The following is a 23,397-nucleotide window of genomic DNA, read 5'->3' as shown; positions in this document are numbered from 1 at the left end:
AATTCTGTTCCTGTAGATATAACTTCTCATCAATCAATCTTATAACCCATGACCATTCCTTTTATGGACATTAATCATTGACTGGTAAGACCATAAAAACTTTGACATGGTACACGTTTAGAACAATTCTCTTATAAGTTTTCACCTTAAAATTTTCTAGAAAAACCAATACTATGTACAGATTTTGAACAAAAGTGGAAGGAAAAAATAAAAATAAAAGACCCATTTGTTCGAGTTTGAAAGTCAGAATTTTCTTCTCAGGAATTTTCAGCACAAAAAATATAAATAAGTAATGCATAGCCTTGAATCAGAATTAGAGCTTACAAATAAGCGGGTGGGTCGGGTTTTAGCAGACTCATCATCAGTCGCGAGCCAAAATTAAAAAACATGGATTGACTTGTACTTTAAACGAGTCAAGGAAATGTCGGTATGACTCGATTCGTCCAAGCTAATGAGTTAAATAGGTTGATTTGTTTCTTTTTTTTCCTAAAAAAATTGCTACATAGTTTTAGTAAATTCTTTTTTACTTAATATCCATACAAATAAAAAAACTATCATACATTAATATATTTTCATAGTAAATTATCTAAACTTTACAAAAATTATTAACAAATCTATAACAAAGATAGTGTCTAACAAATTAATCTAGCTTTATATATCACATATATAAAACACTAATTAATTTGAATATGGAAGCAAAGAAGGTGTTAGACTCGCGTATGGGGAGGAGGGGTGTTTCACCTCGTTGTGGGATTAGAGGAAGAAGAACTCGGACCCTGCGAGTTGTGAATTACCCAGAACAAAAAAACGGAGGGTCCGAATTCTACGTTTTAGATTTCAAATTTCATCAGCTGCAAATCGGACCATGCGATTTGTGAAGCAAAATTTCATGACCAAAGAACTCGCATGGTCCGAGTTGTGTACTCTGAGTTTTTTTAATTTTTTTTAACACAAATCGGACCCTCCGATTTGTGTACTCTGAATTTTTTTCAACTTTTAAACACAAATCGGAGGGTCCGATTTGTGTACTCCCACAATTTTAAAAAACACCAACAATTACCATGTTAAAGTATATCACTCATTTTGTTTCCATATTAAAATTTTTTAGCCTATATAAAAAGTACAGACGAGTCAACCTGTATATGTATATGTTCAACCGAATCTGTTTAACTCGCGAGTTATTCGAGTAGAGTCAATTGATCTGCTTTTAAACAAGTTGTAATTTTATTGATTCGACTCGTCCACTTTTACAATTAAACCAAGGTGACTTATGAGTGTGACTGGTTTTGTTGTTGTTGTTGTTGTTGTTGTTGTAGTATGAGAGATGATAAAATTATCAAGTTAAATTCATATCTAACCCCACTGAAAAACTTGTAACACTACTAAAAGCAGGGGAAATATCCTTTAAAACCTAAGCAAAAATGTTAGAAATTGAATCAATAAGAAAAGTAAAACAAGATGATCTTATACCGTAGGAAAAAGACATAGTTGCCATTTTTAAGGCAGAGAGACATATTTCAGTCCCTACATACATTTGGACAATGTTACCGAAAGTGCATAATAACTGCATGATACATTATGATTAAGGGATAGCTTTCAAGGATTTACATTTAGCTAAAGAAAATCACTTGTTAAAGGAGCCTCTTGTTCATCTTTGAGAGGAGATTTCAATGTGCATGGCTCAGCATCAGTGAGCATGTTGACAACCTCTCTCATTGTTGGGCGCAGAGATGGAAGCTTAGTTGTACACTTTATAGCAATCTTCAACACTTTTATCATATCGTTTTCAGACTTGGATACCAACCTGTTATCAAGGATGTTAACAACACTTTCTCTGTCATTCAGATGAGTCAAAACCCAGTATACAATGTCCTTTGCCTCTCCATAATCCTCTTCAATTGGTTCTCTGCCTGAAACCAATTCTAATAGCACCACTCCGAAGCTGTAAACATCACTCTTTTCATCTATGTCAAGTGTATAAGCAAGTTCTGCACACAAGAGTGTATTGCATAAATTAACTATAACATGATATAACTTATTTAACAACGGCATGCATATTTCATGTCTCAAAAATAATAACAGATTGCATTTGGTTTCAGAGATAAGACACAAATATAAAGACAGAGAGACAGAAAGTTTTAGAATACAAATTTAGTTTATTTTCTATACTTCTTTCTAAACCTGGGATAGAAGGGACACAAATCTTCAGTCCTTTATCTTTGTATTTGTGTTCTATCGTTAAAACCAAACTCAAGTTGTGTATGCTTCCTAAATATTAAACAGTGAAATAAAATTTCCTGCACAAAATAATTTCAAAATTACCTGGTGCTATATAACCATGTGTACCAGCAACACAGCTATAACCCAATTGGTCACTGGATTTTTCTGCCAACCTTGCAAAACCAAAATCAGCTATTTTGGGCTCATAATCCTGATCAAGCAAGATGTTGCTTGATTTTATATCCCTATGAATAATAGGTGGAGAACAATCATGGTGTAAATAGGAAATTCCCTTTGCGGCTCCCAGAGCAATCTTATACCTCTGGTTCCAATCCAACTCCCGCTTCCCATCTTTAATATCTCTGTGTAGAGCACGAAAAAGATTACCATTTGGCATGTACTCAAACACCAAAAAATTGGACCCTCCTTTTACTAAACAAGCATAGAGCTTAAGTATATTCCTATGTCTAATTTTCCCCAGAATCTCCATCTCTGCAGCTAAAATCTTCACATTATCACCTTTGCCTAGTTTCTTTACAGCAACTGTGGCGTGACTCTTTCGCAACTCCACTCGATAAACCCTCCCTGTACTGCCACTTCCAATTAAATTATCATCATTCAATTTGCATATTTCATCCGCATCGATATCTACTTGGTGGAAAGATGCAAGTTTCCATTTTTGACTTGATTCATCTTGACCATTCAAGTTCTTATCCGCAATAATATGCTTGAGGTTTCCACGATTCAAAAGCAGCAACACAGCTAAAGCAATGACAAAAATAGAAGCAATGAGAAAGAACAAGACAAATTTATCAGCAAAAAGCCTTTTCTGACCATGACTTTCAGCACAGATTCTCAAATCAGGATTCATGGGAGGTCTAAAATTTTCCTCAACACAAAGTCCCTTGTTCCCAAGAAAAGCTTGCTTTCCTCCAATAATCAGAAGACCAGATGGGATCCTCCCAGAAAACAGGTTTTGAGAAAAATCCACAGAGCTCAGTTTCAGTGTCTCTAAATTATCCGGAATAGAACCGGAAAGTCTGTTTCCAGATAGATTAAGAGAGTTCAATGAGCTCATAAGTGAAATTGACTGGGGTATGTTTCCAGAGAGAGAATTCCATGCAAGATTCAAGTCTACTAGCCTTGGACAATCACCCAATTCTTCAGGTATTGGTCCAGTTAAGGAATTCTGTTCCAGATGCAAAGTAGAGAGTTGCTTCAGTGATCCCATTTCAGGTGGTATTTCTCCAGAGAAAGTATTATTGTTCAAGTAAAGCTTCTCAAGGTTCACCAGATTGCCAAGTTCTGATGGCAGCTTACCAGAAAACTTGTTCTGTGTCAAAACTAACTCACTCAAGTTGGTAGAAAACCCAATCTCTGAAGATATCTCACCACTGAAATCATTGTAAGCCAAATCAATTATTTTTACATCTGGAAGTGCCCAAACACCATCTGGAATTTTCCCAGATAATTGGTTACCACTAATCCTTAATCTCAACAGAGACTTGCACGAGGCGTAAGACCCGGGAAAATTCCCAGAGAAATTGTTTTGCAATGCAAGCAAAAATACCAACTTCCTTCCTTCACACAAGAACTTTGGGAAATCACCTGAGAATTGATTCTCAGAGATGTCAATACTCTCAAGCTGTGAAAAACGGCCAAAATTCTCCGGAATTGTCCCGGTGAAGCTGTTTCTATAAACTGAGAACCCAACAAGACTCTGCATCTCCCCAAATCCAGCAGGAAGCTCTCCAGACAAGTTGTTACCATACACTTGAAAGACAGTCAAGTTTTTCATATGACCAATTTCATCTGGTAACTTACCAAACAAGTGATTTGAAGACATGTCAACCTCATGCAGATTGGTCAGGTTTGCAAACTCAGCTGGGATTGTTCCTGTCAAGTTATTCGAGAAAAGCTCAAGCTTGTACAGATTCTCTAACTTGGAAATTGATCTGGAAATTTTCCCAGAGATCCTGTTCCTTGAAATGTCAAGTGTCTGCAATGCCCTCATTTCATACAATGATTCAGGAATCTCTCCTATCAAATGTGAACCACCAAGATAGAACCAAGTCAAGTTCTTGAGATTTCCAAGTGTGTCTGGAATCTCACCCTCAGTGAACTCATTCACCCCAAGGCCCAGTGACACAAGGGCAGTTAGGTTCCCAACCCAGCTTGGGATTCTCCCAGTGAAGTAATTTGCTGAAAGATCAAGAACCTGAAGGTTCCTCAGCATAGACAAGTCTGGGATGGTTCCAACCATATGATTTCCTGTCAAATTCAGCACTCTTAGGTTGGTGCATCTATTTATTTCCACTGGAAGTTTTCCAGAGATCATGTTTGATGGCAGTGACAACACTTGCAGGCTCTGAAGAACTGAGATTGATGGGAAAAGGACACCAGAGAGGGACTTATTCTCTACTGAGATTTCTGTCACCTTCCCTGAGAATGCATCACAGTTCACTCCAACAAACTCACATGGAGACACTGATTCATTCCATGAACCCAAACAATTCAAGGGGTCATTCAAATGGTTCTTGAACTCAAGGAGAGCTTTGGCTTCCAAGGATTGAGATCCACATGGCGGGAAAATGAAGTAGGAAGTGAGCAACAACAGTTTGAAGAAGTGAAAGAGAATGGGAGTGTTGGCCATTAGGACAAAAGTTGAGGGACAAAATTGTCAGTTCAGAACAGTGAAAGAAGAATAATTGAAGCGGTTGGCAGGTGGGTGGGGGAATTAAATGATCTTTGAACTTTAATTTGATGAACAGCAATTAATTAAGAAACCATTATTGAAGGGTAAAAAAAAGGGGTCACCTCATCATCCTGGAAACAGAAACAAACATTCACTCACATTAAAATATTAACAAACACATGGCATGCATAATAGTAATCAATAAATAATGCAAACATGGGTGTGATGTGTGAAACTGAAAAGAAAGGTGACGTTGAGACGTCAATTTTGTTTCTATGTGTAGTAGTAAGAAGTATTAATGAATTATTGCACTGTCTTTTCTATGATTGTAATCAAAGGCATTATTGAAACAGACTATGCTTGCTTGCTTGCTTTGGAGTCACTCATTCGTATCTTTTGCTGAAAAGTTTTGTTTCTAATCTAATTTGTTCTCAAAGCAAAGCACATAGATTAATCATGATTAAGCATCCCGCTACTTCTTTAGAAAATCATTAGATACCATTACTAACAACCATGGACGTTACAATGATATTTTATTTTTCACTTTTTCGGAGACAGCTAACATTAAAAGTGTAACAACTCATTTCTTTTCTTCTTGTTCACAAATTAAGACTACTTGTACATAACAAAATCGGTCATTAGTATAAAATATAAGTTGAAATACAAAGTATACATTAAAAATGAGTTAAACAATATATATTTAAACACAAATATATGATAGCTGATTTGAGGATTGATGTTTGATATAAACATAGCATTTTAGAAAACAGAGTAAAAGGAATCCAAAGATTGAAAAAGAAGATATAAATTAATGAACTTGAGCTGCAAGGGATTAAATTTTCCTTCAGATAAAAAGGATGTGGTTAAGGTTTTGATCTGATTACCTGATTTTCAGTGAAATTGAATTATTCTTCTTGTCCAAGATGAAGAAGGAGCTAATGAGAAATATGATTGACGTTTGAGTGGTTTGTGATATGAAAGATGGAAAACAAAGGTGAGTGAGTGAGTGAGTTAGTGAGTGAATGAATGGGTCAAGATAATGAAGAACAAAATGAAGGCATTATTGGTGTTGATGGTGATGCATGACTGTGATTCCTTGAAGAAGTAGCAGCTGTAATATTCTGTTTGGAAGGTTCTACAGGAATCATTGTGGACAAGAGAAAAAAGAGAAGAGAATTGAAGACTGAAGAAGAAGAAGAAGAAGAAGATAATGTTGAAAGTGGAAGCTTGAAGCACAATTTTGGTACTGACTCTGTGGGCACACCCCACATAAGAAAGACAGAGACGGTTGGTAGCAGAAAATCTCTCTCTGATTCTAATTTTCTTTCTATTGGTTAAAAAATTATCTCTTTTGGTAATCTATATCCGTAATACTGAATTATTGAAGTAATTAAAATAGTCTAAGATAAATTTGGTAACGCTGAGTTTCTTCCTATTAGTGGGAACTAAAGAGACACCGACAAATTTATTTTATATTTAAGTCCTTTTTTCTTTTCACTAAAAATAATGAGTTCTATCATTCCTCAAATATTTTAACAGCTACGAGGGGTTTGTGTATGTTCATAGTTCTTAATTAAGCACGAGATCAACAACTATTTCTCCAATTTAAATTCCATTGCGTAATGTCAAGGTTGGAGCCAGTGATATTCTCTCGTTCTAGGTGCCGTTTGGACTGTGCATGCTTTTGGTTGGAGCCAGAGTAAATACAAAATGTTTTGTTAGATAGTGAAATTAGGACTAGAATGATTAGAATTTCAAATAGTAAAACAAAAGAAATAAGATATTAAAATAGAAATGATTTTTCTTTCTATTTAACTATACTTTTGTTTAAGAATCACATTCTTTTTAATTAAACCGTTTTAACTAACATAATTTTTTTTTGAACAAAATTTATATTTTTGATAATTCTTTTTAAAAATAAGTGTGTTTAGGAATAACCTAAATTGATAGGATCTGTGACTTAACGAGGCTTGACAAACTTCACAACTTTTGGATTTTTGTGGTGGATAAAAATAAAAAAATGCAAAGACACTTTAACCTCCAAATCAGAATTAGTTTAAGAGGTCAAAATTTTAGAATTTATTTTGTCTCTTATTTTAGATAGCGCTGCACACGAATCGGATCGGATCGGATCGGATATAGCCTAAAATTTTATTCGATCCCCACTGCATTCATCGGATTGGATCGGATACGATATCTGCATTTTTATAGGTCGAATTAGATATCGGGTATATCCGCATAATTAAAAAATATACATTTTAAGATTCTATTTGGCTGTTTTTACAAAAAAAAATCCAAAAAATTCATTTTTTATCTGTTTAAGCCTATTTACGCCTAAAATATTATCAATAATAGTTCTCTTGAATAACAAAAACAAAATAATAACACAAGATTTAAGTTTAATTATTCTAAGTTGAAATACAACATAAAAAATTAAAAATAAAATAACATACTAAAATTCATATCACATTAAGGTTTACTATCTTAAACTATGCTATTTATATGTGATGTGCGGATATGCGGATTTGCGGATCGGATCTGCGGATATCACTGCCGAATCCGCAATCCGATCCGATCCGACGGCTCTACGGATCGGATAATATCCGCAAAATTCGGATCGAATGCGGATAATTACCGCGAATATGCGGATATTATCCGATTTATGTGCAACCCTAATTTTAAAAGAGTTGGAGACTTCTCTGTATAAGTGTTTTTTTTAACCACATTTTTTCACATCGAAATAGATATGATTCGTATTTGAAATTTAATGCCGGAAGGACATTTGAGTCGAGTCAAGGACTAAAACTCCAAAGTGGTCCCTAAGATTGGGCGAGTTATCCATAATCGTCTTTGACTTTCAAAATTTTCTAACAATATCCCTCACATTCAGCTCCGGGAGCCATAGTTGTCCTGCGACCCTTTCCGGCGCACAGTCAGCAAATGGAGTAATGATCTGGCACCTCCCATGCCATGCTAGAGCCAGCAACGGCTAGCTGACGTGGCAAATCTTAATTTTCTACCCAATGTGGTACTGGTCCCATTAAAACCCTAAAAGCTAAGAATGATTATTATATGTAGTATCTCTTCTTCCCTTCTCCTTCGTCCTATAATTGTGGTCCACCATTGTGATTTAACGGAGATTCCATTGACATGTGCAAAGGTGCTTTCCACATAATAAAATCAACCTGTCAGAGCCAGATCTTAGTAAAAATTTGGGGTTGCAGGAAGAAATTCGTGATGAACTTGGTGCAGAGTTCCACAAAGAAGTTGGATTTGAAGGATGACGATGAAAGGGTAGCTGAAAATGAGAAGAAAGATTCAGACTTTGTAACTGGTAGTGAAAAATATGGTGGTGAGGAATTGGGTGGTGAAGGTGGTTGTGCCCCAAAAATAGGTGAAGCACAAGGGAGTGATGATAATGATGGTTGGGATGATGATGAGGGTTATGGCTGGAATGAGAATGTGAAAGAGAGTGAGGTTGATAAGGTAAGTGGAGATTTTGATGTTGATGGTGATGTAATGGTGATGATGAAGTTGAAGTTGAAAGTGATGAAAAAGTGGAGAACAAGAAAGATAGAAGCAGTGGTAGAGTTCAACAGCAATATCCACTGAGGCCTGATGCTGAAGATTGTGCTTTCTATCTTAAAATTGGAACTTGCAAATTTGGATTCAATTGCAAGTTTAATCACCCACTTGGTAGGAGGAAGAACTAGGTATTAATTATTCTTCTGTTCCTATTATCAATCTAGCACAGTAGTCTATATTGCATGTTTGAAAATTAAGGTTGAAATTCACTTATGAATATTTATCATTTGTCCAAGATTTTTTCCTTGTATTTTTAGCATTATATATTATATCAATGGAATGAGTAGATTGAGATAAAGGGCATTTATACTTAGCTGAATAATCACTGGCTTGCTCTTTATCTCCAAACATTGCTTCAGAGTATCAATGGAATCTCCATTAAATCACAATGGTGGACCACAATTATGGGACGAAGGAGAAAGGAAGAAGAGATACTACATATAATAATCATTCTTAGCTTTTAGGGTTTTAATGGGACCAGGACCACATTGGTAGAAAATTAAGATTTGCCACGTCAGCTAGCCGTTGCTGGCTCCAACATGGCATGGGAGGTGCCAGATCATTACTCCGTTTGCTGACTGTACGCTGGAAAGGGTCACAAGACAACTATAGGTCCCGGAGCTGAATATGAGAGATACTGTTAGAGAATTTTAAAAGTCAAGAACGATTATGGATAACTCGCCCAATCTAAAAACCACTTTGAGATTTTAGTCTCGAGTCAGGATTATTCCTGATTCTTGGGCCGAGTTAAGTTCGAAGACCAGGTCGTTGCTAGGTCGCTGTGGTCAAAACTCGAATCCGCAATAAAATGTATTTATTATTTACAGTAGTTCAACAAAACTAATTAATAATGTTTTTATATTTGTCTTGTTTTATTAATACTATATTAAGATAATTAGTATTTTTGTGTTTCTGACTATTTTTATTATCATTTTTTATAATAAAAATTTAAGTACAATTAATTTTACTAAAATTAATAACTAAAAATTATTAAATAATAATTTAATTAAATTTGTTAAATTATTTAAAATTCTCAAGTTAACTCCGTTTCTACCGTTCTTTATGTACTTGTGTCTCAATACACATTCCAACCACTTGGAATGCTATCAATTAGTATGAGAGGGGTAGCGATGTCACTATGGCAAAATGCATTTTTGATTAGTGTAAGAGATTTAGATTAGATGATTAGATGTGTGATAACGAGTGAGAGTGGCAGAATAATGAGAATATAGATTTTTCTTGAGAGATGTATGGTGTATGACTGTATAATTATTTTTTTTAGAAAGAGATCTTTTTAGTTGTTTTTATAAATTATAATTTTATATTATATAAAATTTAAAGAAGACAAAAAAATAAGTTTAATTTTAATATATTAATAATATAAAAAATTTTATCCATTATTTTTATTGATATAATAATATTCAATTAAATAGTTCGAAAAAATTTTACCCTATTAATATATTAAAATTAAATTAAAAAATTATGTAAAAAGAATTTTAAACAATATAAAAATTTAATTTTAATACATTATTCATATAAAGTAGTTTTATGTATACATCTAATTATATAATGTATATTAAAAAAATTTGTTTTTTATATTGATTATATAAATGATCATTCAAAAAAATAAATGTAATTAAACGATTATATAAAATATTTTAAAATAAAATATTTTATACTGTTAATATATCAAAATTAAACTCATGATATAAAATCACATTTTTTTAAAATTAATTGAAAAGATTTTTTTACTCGTGTATCGTTGTTCATCCTCAATAGTGCGCGGACCACCAAACAAAAAAGGAAGTACGTCGTTGTACAAACCACTTATTTTGTTATCAATAATTTGTCTTCTTTCCTCCTATTCTTTTTCATTGTTTCACACTTTCACTCCATTATTATGCATTACATTGTTACATTTGGATCAAATCTAAAACGAATAGCATCTTTCACAAATTTATTCTCATATATTTTATTTTACTCCATCAATGTCCTACTACTTGTGTCACTCGACGTTTATTTAGGCTTCGAAATATTTTCAATTATTTAAAAGATCGAAGAACTATTGTTAACTTGTTAGTGCGAAATATTTTTTACCTGGTGAAGAGTTGAAGAACTATAGAGCAAAGCTGAGAGAATATATAGGTAAATGCAAAAGCTAAAGAGTTTAAAGAAATATCTTACTAAATAAAAAAGCAAGAAAGCTCGAAAATTCTATTTTTTGCTTGGTGAAAGAGTATAATTAAATTTAGGAGGACAACTAAACTTAAAAAGAAGGAAAAAGAAGCATATCAACCAAAAGATAGCGATTAGTCGGAACAAGTAGAGTCAGAAGCATGAAAGAGTTGATAGCACTCACTTAGTCAAATTCTTTTATCTAGAATTGAGAAAGTAGAATAGATATATAGGAGGGATTAAAAAAACCTAAAAAACACATAATTTTCAAACTACTTGAGCACGAAGTAATTTAATGAAATAGTTAGAAATAATGGCTGCTTATTAGAACGTAGGTTGAAGAGTTTGACATTTAAGAAAGTCGTTTTTCCATGACGTGAGTAATTACTTGACCGCCAAATAACATTGATTTGAACTAAGAAGTACGTCTAAAAATAGAAGATCTAAAGATCATATAAATAGGAGTTTCCGGCTCACATCTCACACATATAAATATTTTAAAGAATTCACAGATCACACAAAATAAAAGTAAAGGTAGAAGTAGAAGAGTATAAATACATGAGAATACTAGGATATATTTTTTTACTTTCTGTTAGTTACTTTTCTTTTTCTTTCTTTTGTCTTTATTTCATGTTCTTATTTCTTTACCTGTTTTCTTTCTTTCTTTCATCTTTATTTCATGTTGTTTTTTTTTTTAACTGTTTTCTAGTTTTAAAACATTTTAATGTTCATTTTTCATCTTAAGCTTTTGTTAGATCTTATTTATTTATAACTTCTTTGAAATTATTGTTATTATTACATTTAATAGCTGTCACTATAAGAAAAAAAACTTGTGGCTATGCTTTTTTTGCCATGCTTTAAAAATGTGAGCAAAGTGGTCAATGGCCACACTTTTATGAGAGTGACAATTGATTCGAGATTTGGCCACGTTTTTTTCGTCACGCTTCAAAAGCATGGCGAAAAGGGTCAATAGTCACGCTTTTCTGAGGGTGGGAATTGATTAGAGATTTGACCATGATTCTTTTGCTACGCTTCAAAAGCGTGGCCATAGAGAAAAACTTACATACTTTTAAAGCGTGGTCATATCGTTTCGTTATAGTGACGTTTTAAAAGGGTGGTCGTTTCCTACAACTCTTTTGGCACGCTTCAAAAGCATGGCCAAAAGGTTCCAAAAAAATAGCTTTCGTTCAGATATGATGAGTTACATTATTTTTTTCGTGAAACACCCTGAAACTCTTTCGAAACTCTTTCTTCGAACCCTAAACCCTTTTGTGCTTCTCACTAGCAAATAACTCTCATACCTCACCTTAAACATTGACAACACTCTGTAAAGAACGTCACAGCACTCTAATCAAAACCCTAGCACTCTGCAAAGAACCCCAGTACTCCGAAGAATATTGCCGGTGCTCACAATGTCTCTATTGGCACTCCCACCACCGCTGCTCCCACCATAAACCCCTAACCCTCTTCTCGGTAGTGACTCCCTCGATGCTCACTGTCCCTCGCAAACCTCCGTCGATGCTCCTTCTGCCGCCACTAACTTCCATCGCTGCAAACCCCTAACCCTTTCCGTCGCTGCTCCCTTCCGTCGGAGCATTGGAGAAGGTTTGTTGTTCAGGGCCATTCCCTTCCGTCACTCGAAAGAAACCATTCCTCGTGCAGGGCTGAGTTGGTAAACCCTATTTCTTCGCTTCAATGCTGCTATTAGCTACTATATCACTGTTTTGTCTGCTTACATATCTCAGATCTGTTCGGTTCACTCTTATCAAATTCTCATTAAGTAAAATTGTAATTTCAATAGTGAAATCTTAGTTTAGAATAAGAGAAAAATTAAATATTTTCTAGTCAATTCATTATACATTGTTAAAGTGGCTGTTGTTAATGGATCATGGATGTCTTAAGCATAAAAGAATTGTTGATGTATTGCTGCTTTTGTTGTTTGATTATAATGTAAATGTTTGATGTGTTTCTGCCCTTGTTCTATGATGATCACGATAAGATTTGTGCTTGTTTGATGATAATGAAGCTGCTAAATTTTCGTTCTTATTATGTAGATTTTAATTGTCTTCATGAAAATAGTTTATTTTTCTCCTACAGATTTTAATTTCTATTCTTATTGTTTTCTTTTTTTACTATGTATTTGTTCTCATAGCAATAACAAAGAGTTTTTTATATTACTCTGTTCTAGTAGTACACACAACTTAATATTATAAGTTTATAACCCTGTTTATCATTGTTTTGTGTAAAATATGAGAGATTAGTAAATAATTAGTCAATAAACTAATTATTAATCCAAAAAATTAGAAAATTAAATTTTGTAGTTCAATATGATAGAGAAAATTAAAACAAGAATTTTGACACTAACTTTAAAGAATTTGGTTCGAACCGAGCAAACCGGACCCAAAATGGGCTCAAGGACCCAATCCAACCCAAATCAACACTAAATGAATCCAGCCCTTCCTTCCTTCCATTTTCACGCTGCAACAATTCGGGAAGGGGGAAGAACATGTAAACTTTCCATAGGTAATCCATTCTATCACTCCAGCCTCTCTATCCCTCAATTTTCGAAATTTAAGAGAATCCAAGTTGAGAATTAGTTGATTTTGGTTATCTAGGTTCAAACTAGCTTGTGGAGCTTGTTGGACTTGGCTCTCTTGGTTCGTGGATATGGTGAGGTCTTTAACCCTAGCCAATTTTTGGTTTTAGTATGTTAAATTGTGAATTTTGAGTATATATGGTGAGATATGTGTATTAGGCTTGTATATGTGTGTGTTGGAGCTTGCTTGAGTACATTGGAGGCTTAGTGGGGTTTGGGAGACCTTGCCTTGGAGATTTTGAACCTTGAGGGTTGTGTTTGGTGCTTTGGTGGTGTCTCGGAAAATACGTGGAAATCGGCCAAGGTATAGTTTATGTTTCACGTATTTAATATATAATGTTCTGTGAAAACTTAGGCTAGATGACCATAGGATAGGTTGGAGCGTATGAATATGTTTAACACTTAGTAACCTTGATAAGAATTGTGATATGGATTTGGTGTTTGTTGGATAAATGATGAATGATGATTTCATGATAATATGTGTAAGTATATATGTTGCATAGGTAAAATGAGAATCTTGTTGATGAGTTGAGCATGCATGTATGACGGCGAATTATTTGTATTTGAAGGAAGAATTGGTATTTGAGTGATTAGTTATGACATGAGAATAGATATGTGCATTGTTGAATGTTTGATGTTGGGTTATTGATAGAAGAAAGTGAATTAAATTGTGAAGGTTGATTGTTGAAGTTGAAGTATGATATTTATAATGATATATATAATGAGCTAAATGTATGTTGATTGGGATGTGGAAGTTTTACTTGATTGAGAAGGTTGAGGTAAGGGTGTGATAGATTTTGGAGCTATGATATGATATGTCTTGGTATTGATTATGAGCATAGAGTGTTAGTTTTGACTGATGAGTTGATGAAAATAGAGGTTAGAGCATTCTTGTGTTAAATTGATTTTTGGCCAAATTTCGACAAGCCATAACTTGACTTTCGGACCCCCAAATGGTTTCAAATCTATTTTATATCAGAACTGGGTTCGTGAAGTTTATGCCGTTTGAAGAATGGAGAGAAAATGATTTTAAACGAAAAAGTTATATGCGTCGGAAATTTGGGATTTAAATTGCAATTCTGCAACTTTTCAGACTTAGTAAAAATTTTGGCAAAATGCGTGTCGTACGCATGACGCGGGATTCTTGCGTATGCATACCATCCATTTGCATATGGTAGCTACTGCCTGGTTTGCATGCGTACGCGAAATGGGACATGTGTACGCATCTTGGTCCAAGCGCGTACCCACAAGTACGCGTGGCCCCTGTTTCAGCAAATATGAATTTTGAGATTTAAAGCTTAATTTCAAAACTCTATTTTCATTCCTTTGGCCCTAGATCTTGTTAGTAAGCCTAGCAATAGGATGAAGTTAGGAAATGATGACAAATTGGGGATGAAGAAAGGTTTCCAAAAAGGTAATATGTAGTTAGAGAAGATGATGAAAGAGATATATGAGGCAATTAAAAGAGTGATGTGATATTGAGAGTAATGTATGAGATAATTATGGATATTAATGAATTGAGAACGATGAGATGAGTTATAAATTATTATTGAGAATGAATTTGATATTTATGAGCTATGAACGATTAATTCTTGAGCTTGAGGTGTTGTCTCCCCCACGTCAGCTTGGGAGTGTTGTTCTCTCCATGTCAGCTTGGGATTCTTCCATGGTTAATCTTTGAGCTTGGGGTGTCGTCTCTCCCCCCCCCCCCCATGTCAGCTTGGGATTCTCCCCATGTATGTTATTGAGCTTGGGGTGTTCTCTCCCCTGTGTCAGCTTGGGAATTTTCTTCATGGTGAATTTTGAGCTTGAGGACATGTAGGGATGGCTACGTAACCGACAATTGATATCAACAGCCATAGGACAGACATACATCATATACATATTATTTGTTTGCTTGTTTGTGCATTAATTGAGATTGCTTAAATGATTATAACATGCTAATTATTGTACTTGCTATTTGTATTATTTGTATTCTACCTGTGGTTGCCTTTGTTTGTTTGTTTGTCCTTGTAATTTCATCGGAGACGGAGAGATGAAGGAAAGCCGAAGAGATTTAGGGTTCTAGTTAAGTTTTAGTTAGATTTAAGAATATGGTTAAGTTTAAAAAGCCTTAGAAAACCACCCTGATTTATGTATTCTGTCTTAGTTTCTTTAAGCTTTATGATATGAGTGTCGGCGTTCTAGGATTGCCTTTGCATTCTCAGGACCTTATATTTTATGTGCGTAGCACCTTTACCATGCTGAGAACCTCTGGGTGAGAGGTTCTCACCCCATACTGTATTGTTATTTTTAAATGCAGGTCGAGAGGCACCTCGCTAGGCATCTGAACTTCTGAAGCGGAGTAGTTTCTGGGTTTCATTTTAATGAACAGTTATGTATATATGTGCTTAACTTTCTCTCCGAATGACTTGTTTATTTTGCTCCTCTTAGAGGTTTACAGAGAGCTAGGGTTTTATTTATGTATTTTGGATTTTGGGGATATGTATATATATTTGTAAATATTCTCCGGCCAGCCTTGGCTTCGCAGGCTGAGTCAGGAGCTAGTTATTTTGTATCCTTGACTCTCTATCCTCACTTTCTATTTATTTTTACTTATGAACTTTAGCTTTCTTAGCACGCAAGTTATCTCGTATCCTGCGTGTTGTGTTTTTATTTCGCAATTTTGTTTTACCGTTTTTCAAGGCTCCTAGTTAAATATCTTTTTCACTATTAAGATATATATATTTTTTCACTTTTAGAAGTCGTAATACCTCAGCACCTCAGTCTTATGACTTAAGCATAAGATTAAGTGTAGTAGGATGTTATATTTTGTGACCTCAAAAAAGGAGAAAAAAAGGGGGAGGAAGGGGACTGAGGGGCACTTTTGGAGTTTTGGAGGCTTGTTGCATTCATATAGAATTTCATTTTTCATGTTGAATTTTATGTTTGTAGTTCATGCTACTGTTGTTAGCTGAATATGCATTGTTGGTTGTTGAATTTTCTGATTGTGTATTGTTGATTGTTCTGGTTGTGTATTGTTGAATTTTTTGGTTGTGTACTGTTGATTCATGGCAAAATAATAAATATTGTGAATACAACATGATTTTTAATATATGCCCTCTCATTTTTTGGTAAAATATAAGATGCACTAACACAACAATATTTAAATTATGCAGAGTAGTGGTGAAAATAGTTTCGCTTATAATGAATGATCAGTAATCATGAAATTTCATATTTTATAATGAAGTATATGTAAAGGAAGTAGATAATATAATAGTTGTTGGAATTGTAATTCATGTATTAGGAATTCATGGGTAGTTGTTATGACTTTAATTTTTGGTATTTTGTTAGAGCATGTCATGTGATCAAACACACTTTTTTTGGTGACAACTTTATGTAAGTTGGGTTGATTTAAAATTACTGCTCATTATCTAAATTTTAAAATTATCTATGAATTTTGTAAGATTTTATTAAGAAGATTAAAAAAGAACAATAGGTTACTGAACAAACTTATAGCTACACTTTAAAAGAATGGCCATATTATACAGTAGTTATCAACAACCACGTTTTAAAAGAGTAGTCATATTTCTCGCTATTGGCACAATTAAAGTGTAGCCATATCTCTCACTATTGAAACGCTTTAAAAACTTAGTCATATCTCTCGCAATTGGCATACTTTAAAAGCGTAGCCATATCTCTCGCTATTAGTATGCTTTAAAAGCATAGCCATATGACCATATTCCTCACATACGTCCAAGCTTTTAAGTGTGGCAATTTATAAAAATGTGACAAAAAATAAAACGTGGCGATAAATCACAAAAAACGTAGTAATAAAGTAACCGATACGTTTGCAGATGTGACACTTTTAAAAGCATGCTAATAACTCAAAAAACATGGTAAAAAATTACTATATCTTTTCTAACTTTTCACCACACTTTAAAAATGTAGCAAAATTAATATTTTCTTGTAGTGTACACTTTTTCATTATTAGTAAAATTTAACTATTTACATTCAAGCATATTGTAAAGTCTTTATATAGATTCGTGTAAAAGATAAATTATATATATTCTTCGAATTGAGATCGATTATACAAGTTTTGGTCAGACACTTTGTATCGAAATTGAACCAAAATCCAAACAAATCAATAGTAATATTATACTTTTTTAATATATACTAATACTTTTGTTTAATTTGTCCTTTTTATATGCAAGAAAGAGTTACGTATTTTTTTTCTTTATAATTCTCAACCCATTTTTTCGTTTGGTTAAATATATTTGTCAGAATATAATCAATTAGCTTAATATTTATTAAAATTATTTAGTATATCTAAAATATTTATTATAGGATATTATGTTTTTATTATTTTAATTTTTCTTAATACCTATAAATACTCTTTTATATTGTATCATTCCACATAATTTGAATACATTGAATAATACACAAATCCTAACATGATATCAAAGTCATGACGTTAGTTTGCCATCTTCTAATAGTTTTGTCTGTGTTTTCTTTCTTTGTGGTAGTTTCGTCTGTGTTTCATGCATCCGTTCTATCAATTTATGCATTTTTCTTCTAATAGTTTCGTCTGTGTTTTTTTTTTCTTTGTAGCAGTTCTGTCTGTGTTTCCTGTACCCGTTCTATCAGTTTATGCATTTTTTTCCGTTCTATAAATTTATGCATTTTTTTTATTTCGTTATTTTAAATAAGTTTCAAATTCAAGTCATAATATATTATGATCAATTAGTATTTATTAAACTTATTTAGTATATCTATTTTTTTTTTTACCAAAAGATAGGGAGACTCGAACCCGAAATTAAAGGTGTGCATGGGTCGGGTGAAACCAGGTTTGATGTGACCTATACCCAATCTGAAATATATACCGGGCCTATTTGTTAGACCCGAACCCGATCCTAGACCCGATGAAACCTATACACTTTCGGGCCATGATTATACCGGGTAAAAACCGGGCCGTTAACATTTCATTACTTTGATAACTTATAATAAGCTAGCATGTGAAAATATCCAAATTTGTAAGACTCCAACCATTATTTGACATGGTAAAATTCACTTAGAAAAATATAACAAGAATCAACTATTCTCTAAAATTAAAGCATAACTATAATCAATACTAATATTGTCTAATAACACCAAATATTTAAATCAATACAAATAACACAATATTATGCATTAGTCTAAAATCTTATGCATTTTAAACATAAAACATTAACTTATAGTCTTATAATAACTAATAATACAAAATATTAAGATTTACAATACTTAAACTCCACATAAGAATAGCCATCATCCATCACTAATAACACAAAATATTAATTGTGTATGACGACCGGGCCGACTTCGGCTGACCCGAGCCATGGTCCGGACCCGATCCGACCCGAAATAATGACTGGGTCTATTTTTGAGATCATTACCCGGTCATAGACCCGATGAAATCACACCAAATTAGCTCCTAAAGTGTTCGGAGCTGGACCGGATCTTCAGGCCGGACTGGAGCATGCACACCCCTATCCGGAACCTCTAAATAAGTATAGGGAGACTATGGCATTTGAGATATAGCTCATTGGCGTATATTTAAAATATTTGTTATAGAATATTACGTCTTTATTATTTCGATTTCTCTTAACACCTATAAATACCCTTTTATATTGTATTATTCCACACAACTTAAAAACACTGAATAATACACAAATTTTTTCTCAAATTTAATAGTCTCTTATTTCTAACAGTATTAATCTGAGATATAAAATCATAATACTTCTTATTTTTTAATATTTATTATTTGCATACTTAAAAATTTGTGCCTACTTTGGCATATATTTAAATATCATAAATTAAAATTATAATTATTAAATATTTTTTATTTATATATTTTTTTAAATTTAAAATATCTAAAATTGTCACTAAATTAAATATGCAAATAACATTACTCTTTCAGGTTTTATATATGATTTTAAATTTAATAAAGAAAAATGAAGCATTATAAATATTTCTTCGAGTCATCCTTTTGTCGTGATCCAACCTGCATATAAAAATAATGCTACATGATCAATAAATATTATTATTTTTTATTAGTGTTTAGTTAGTAATAATTTGTATTAATATTTATAAAAAATTTGCGCATAAAAAACACCTATTTTGTACTCATATTTACTAAAATTTACATATATAAATTAATACAATTTACATTCATATTTTTTAGAATTTACATACATAAATTAGTAAAATTTATTTATTAAAAACAATTTAATATTTATATTAATCATGATAAAAAAAAACTAAAAATTACTGTCGCAAGGAGCTTCTTGTAAAGTAAAGCCTATATAGCTTTTGATGTCCCAATAAATTCGTTTATGAGATGCTCTACTATTTTTCTTGATGTGATCTTATCAATCTCATACGCTTTCATCGTCTCATTTTTCAGACCTGCATTGCAACAACATTATTAATTCTAATGAATTATTACTTATTATTATTATTATTATTATTATTATTATTATTGATTATAATTAAGAGTGAAAACTGTGGAAGTGAAACTAACCTGCTATATGTAAACTTTTTAGGGGGAGACGGGAGGCATTGAAATCGAAGAAGAAGAGCAAACTCTCCAATAGTTTCACAGATTCTGCTGAAACTAAAATTTCCCTCTGTATCTCACGTTGTACAAAATTTTGTTATTACCACCAATAATATAGCAAAAAGAAGAGAGAGAGAAAAAATGGTTTCATGGTTGATTCTGCAAATTATTATGGGTTTTTTTATTGCTATTTTTTTATTATTATTTTAGGCTTTTCTTCTTAATGATTTTATATTAATTCTTGGTTTAATCTAAGTAAACGAAAGATAATAATTTAATAGGTGAAAATGGGCCGATGAATTCATCACCTATAAAATAAAAAGATTAAAATGGTATTAAAACCGTCTTTAAATGACAAATTTTAACTGTTGTATGTCATTTATTTACCGTACGCTATTTTTTCAATGGTGCAAATTATAATGGGAAAAGTTTAGGAGCAGTAATTTTATTGAATTTTGGTCAGCATGTAACCAATAGAGAAAGGTGAGTCATTGGATGAAATCTCATACCAATTTCACACTATTAAATCATCATTGATGACTATTTGATGGCTACTAATCCCAAAAATTACTAGCACCCTAACATTACTCTTATAATAGTATTAAAACCCTCTTTAATCTCACATATAGTACCATTTATCTAAACAAATATTATTTATATACTAAAATTAATTATTATGTATTTATAATAAATACATGTCTTGTTTAACTAATTTTTAATATATATATTTTATATTTTAATATGTAATTAATTTGAATATATACAGTATAGTTGTTTACCTAATATTAATTGAATAAAATGTAAAAAGAGACAAATATGACATCTTTCCATCCAAAATAACTACCCAATTACCCAAAGTACTAAATAAAAGATGGAGATGTTATCATAACAAAAATTAATTAACTTATTCTCTAAGGACATATTTTAAAAACATAATAATATATTTTTTAATATTTTTAATGTATTTAATGCATTAAAAACGTAAAAAATTAATTTTTAATCATTTTTATAAAATATTTATTTTTATAGTATGTTTAACTTATACTGGCACAAATTAACAAAATTTTGAAAAGAAAATAACATTAAATTTAATTTAACAAGCAACTAGAAATTTATAAAACATATTCAAAATAAGATCCACCAAATACTATAAAGGAGTTCAATTAATTAATAGTGAAAGTCAGGGCTAACCTTGAAATTCTTGTCCTCGTTGTAATACCCAGAAACGATAATAACTGCCCGAAGCTTTTCCAACGCTGTTAAGTTTAACAAAAGTAAAAATAAATGGAATAATATGTAATTTAATTGAGATAATAAATTATATAAATAACAATAGAATAGAATCCAACCCAATGAATTTTCTGAAATGAAGCCCTTGGATTATTGGAATAAGGTAATATTCCATGAATAAGTCTAATCTCATGGGATAATTTGTCTATGCACGCTTCCCAGAATCGTTTCCATTATAGAGTATTGCTTTATTCTCAAGTTCGTAGTGTTATTGTCACAATATCTATCAACAAGCTTAATTTAAATCTCTTTCGGTTGCAATTGTGACAGCAACCCACCAACAAAAAGACTCGATTAAATCAAACTTTTCTTTTTCCTTCTCTATCTATTTAGAGTAGTATTGGAATAATATGAAAATAAAATGTAGGAAAATTCCAGCATATAGAGATATAATAATATTCTTTGGAATCAAAGATAGACTTGTATTTGGGACTCACACTGGAAGTAGGTTATTTCTTGGGCTGGATTTTTTGTGTGACCCAGAAGCTGTCCAATTGAAATTCCAATACAACTCATGCCAATTTGCGACAATGACCTTGATTCTCCACTAATCTCTATTCCATATAATGATTTTTCAATTCAAATTAATTAATACAAGAGACTAAAATATATATCTAATAATAAAAAATACTATGGCCACACAAAAATCAATTACTAAATCAATGATTATGTATATACTGTATTTTAACGAGACGACTTTGATAAAGAAACTAAAAATATTTTTTTAAAGACGTTTATATGTATCATGATGTTATTGGATATCTTTATTAAATCGGTTAATAATTTATTTTTTAATAAACTAGAACAAAATCGGTTTATTATAACAATAATAATAAATCTAATTGTTCGCACTATAATTATTAGACCCGATTTGATCTGATCGATTTACACAATCTAAACCGAATCATGTTTAAATTTTTTGATAAAAAGATAAATATATCCCTGATTTTTGTTTTTAAAAAAAAACCAAAAAAATTCACGATCCAATAAGTTATATAAATTAGTCTGTCCGACCAGATTAGATAACAATTAGATTTATTATTATTGTTATAAAAAATCGATTTTATTTTAGTTTGCTAAGAAATTAAAAAATAACCAGTTCATTAATACGTCTAATAATAATGTGACACATAAGTGTGTTTATGGGAAGATCCTCCATATTTTATACTGAGTGACTGATGTGATTTATGAATTTTTTTATACAGTTGATATCTAATACCTTGGCCAGTCCACTTCTTAAAATCCTTTCGGAGGATATCTGATACTTGCAGAGAGGACAGGTCATGCATTTTGTACTTCACTGAATCAAATCATTTATAAGAATCAGATGAATGATCATATCTAATCATACCCAATCATATTACTATGTAAGGGATGAATTAAAGGCTTACATAATTGGTAAAGTCCATTGCACCCATAACGACCAGCACCATTGATTAATAATGAAGCTGTGTACTTATCTTTGTCGCTGCAATGAGGATCCCTTAGATTCCCAGTGTCCAAAAGGATACCCGCTAACTGTTACATGTACCAGAATTTTTGCATATAAGTTAAATAATTAAAGTCATAGCTAAAATATTTTATTATTGGTACTACCAAAATTCTGCTGATGGATTTGCCGGCAAGAATTTCAGGCGAATGCGTAAAGAATTTTTCTGCTATGGCCGTGCAACAAGTACTTTCCTGTAACCATGTATGGTTAAGCAAATATCAGTGATTACTCAGTATGTTTTATATCATTAAATAATTTGATATATTTCACTGAACTGATTAACATAATACGTGTACCTCTCCTGTTGTGATAGTCTTAACCCATGGATATATTGTCTCGCTCTAACAGAACAAGAAGAATTTATGATTAGTCTTTGAGTGCTTATAAAAAAATGAAAACAAAAAAAAATTAGCCAAAAATAAACAAAATTTATTTTATTTATTATTTATTAAATTTAACAATAATTAACAAATGTTAAATAAGATAAGTTCTGATCTTTTTGTTTTTCTAGTATTATCGATAGAAAAATAATTTCAAACTAATTAGTGCGTTAAGTTCACCTTCGTGCAGTGAAACATTTCAACCACAGCGTGCTTTAATTTCTGTCGCCAAAACAAAGAACAAATCATCATCAATAAATGCTAATAAATCGCAAACGCGAATGAAAGCAAATATGAGTATTATGCATATATATAGTTTGTCACCTCCTGCTTATGGGAAATCTTGTTACACTTCAAGAGTACAATCTTAAGGCTTCCAAATAAGTCATA

At 32.2% G+C, this 23,397-nt stretch overlaps 1 protein-coding gene and 2 long non-coding RNA genes across 3 annotated transcripts; all 3 read right to left on the bottom strand.

Moving 5' to 3' along the window:
• Positions 1-1,444: 1,444 nt before the first annotated feature.
• On the bottom strand, positions 1,445-6,322 carry LOC112789489 (uncharacterized). Its single transcript, XM_025831417.3, has 3 exons — positions 5,800-6,322; positions 2,323-5,046; positions 1,445-1,988 (listed from the first exon to the last, which is right to left on the bottom strand). The coding sequence occupies exons 2-3, from the start codon at positions 4,871-4,873 to the stop codon at positions 1,615-1,617; spliced, it is 2,925 nt and encodes a 974-aa protein (XP_025687202.1). The 5' UTR covers positions 4,874-5,046; positions 5,800-6,322; the 3' UTR covers positions 1,445-1,614.
• Positions 6,323-19,454: 13,132 nt separating this feature from the next.
• LOC140182526 (uncharacterized) lies at positions 19,455-21,248 on the bottom strand. Its single transcript, XR_011878277.1, has 3 exons — positions 21,037-21,248; positions 19,810-19,915; positions 19,455-19,694 (listed from the first exon to the last, which is right to left on the bottom strand). It is a non-coding gene; the product is annotated as an uncharacterized lncRNA (long non-coding RNA).
• Positions 21,249-21,591: 343 nt separating this feature from the next.
• LOC112772946 (uncharacterized) lies at positions 21,592-22,654 on the bottom strand. Its single transcript, XR_011878276.1, has 3 exons — positions 22,527-22,654; positions 22,355-22,435; positions 21,592-21,689 (listed from the first exon to the last, which is right to left on the bottom strand). It is a non-coding gene; the product is annotated as an uncharacterized lncRNA (long non-coding RNA).
• Between the last annotated feature and the right edge of the window lie 743 nt (positions 22,655-23,397).

This window comes from Arachis hypogaea, chromosome 3 (assembly GCF_003086295.3).
Source record: "Arachis hypogaea cultivar Tifrunner chromosome 3, arahy.Tifrunner.gnm2.J5K5, whole genome shotgun sequence".
Classification (NCBI taxonomy): Eukaryota; Viridiplantae; Streptophyta; class Magnoliopsida; order Fabales; family Fabaceae; genus Arachis; species Arachis hypogaea.
Note: the sequence above shows the minus strand (reverse complement) of the source record. Positions and strands in the feature narration are given on the sequence as shown.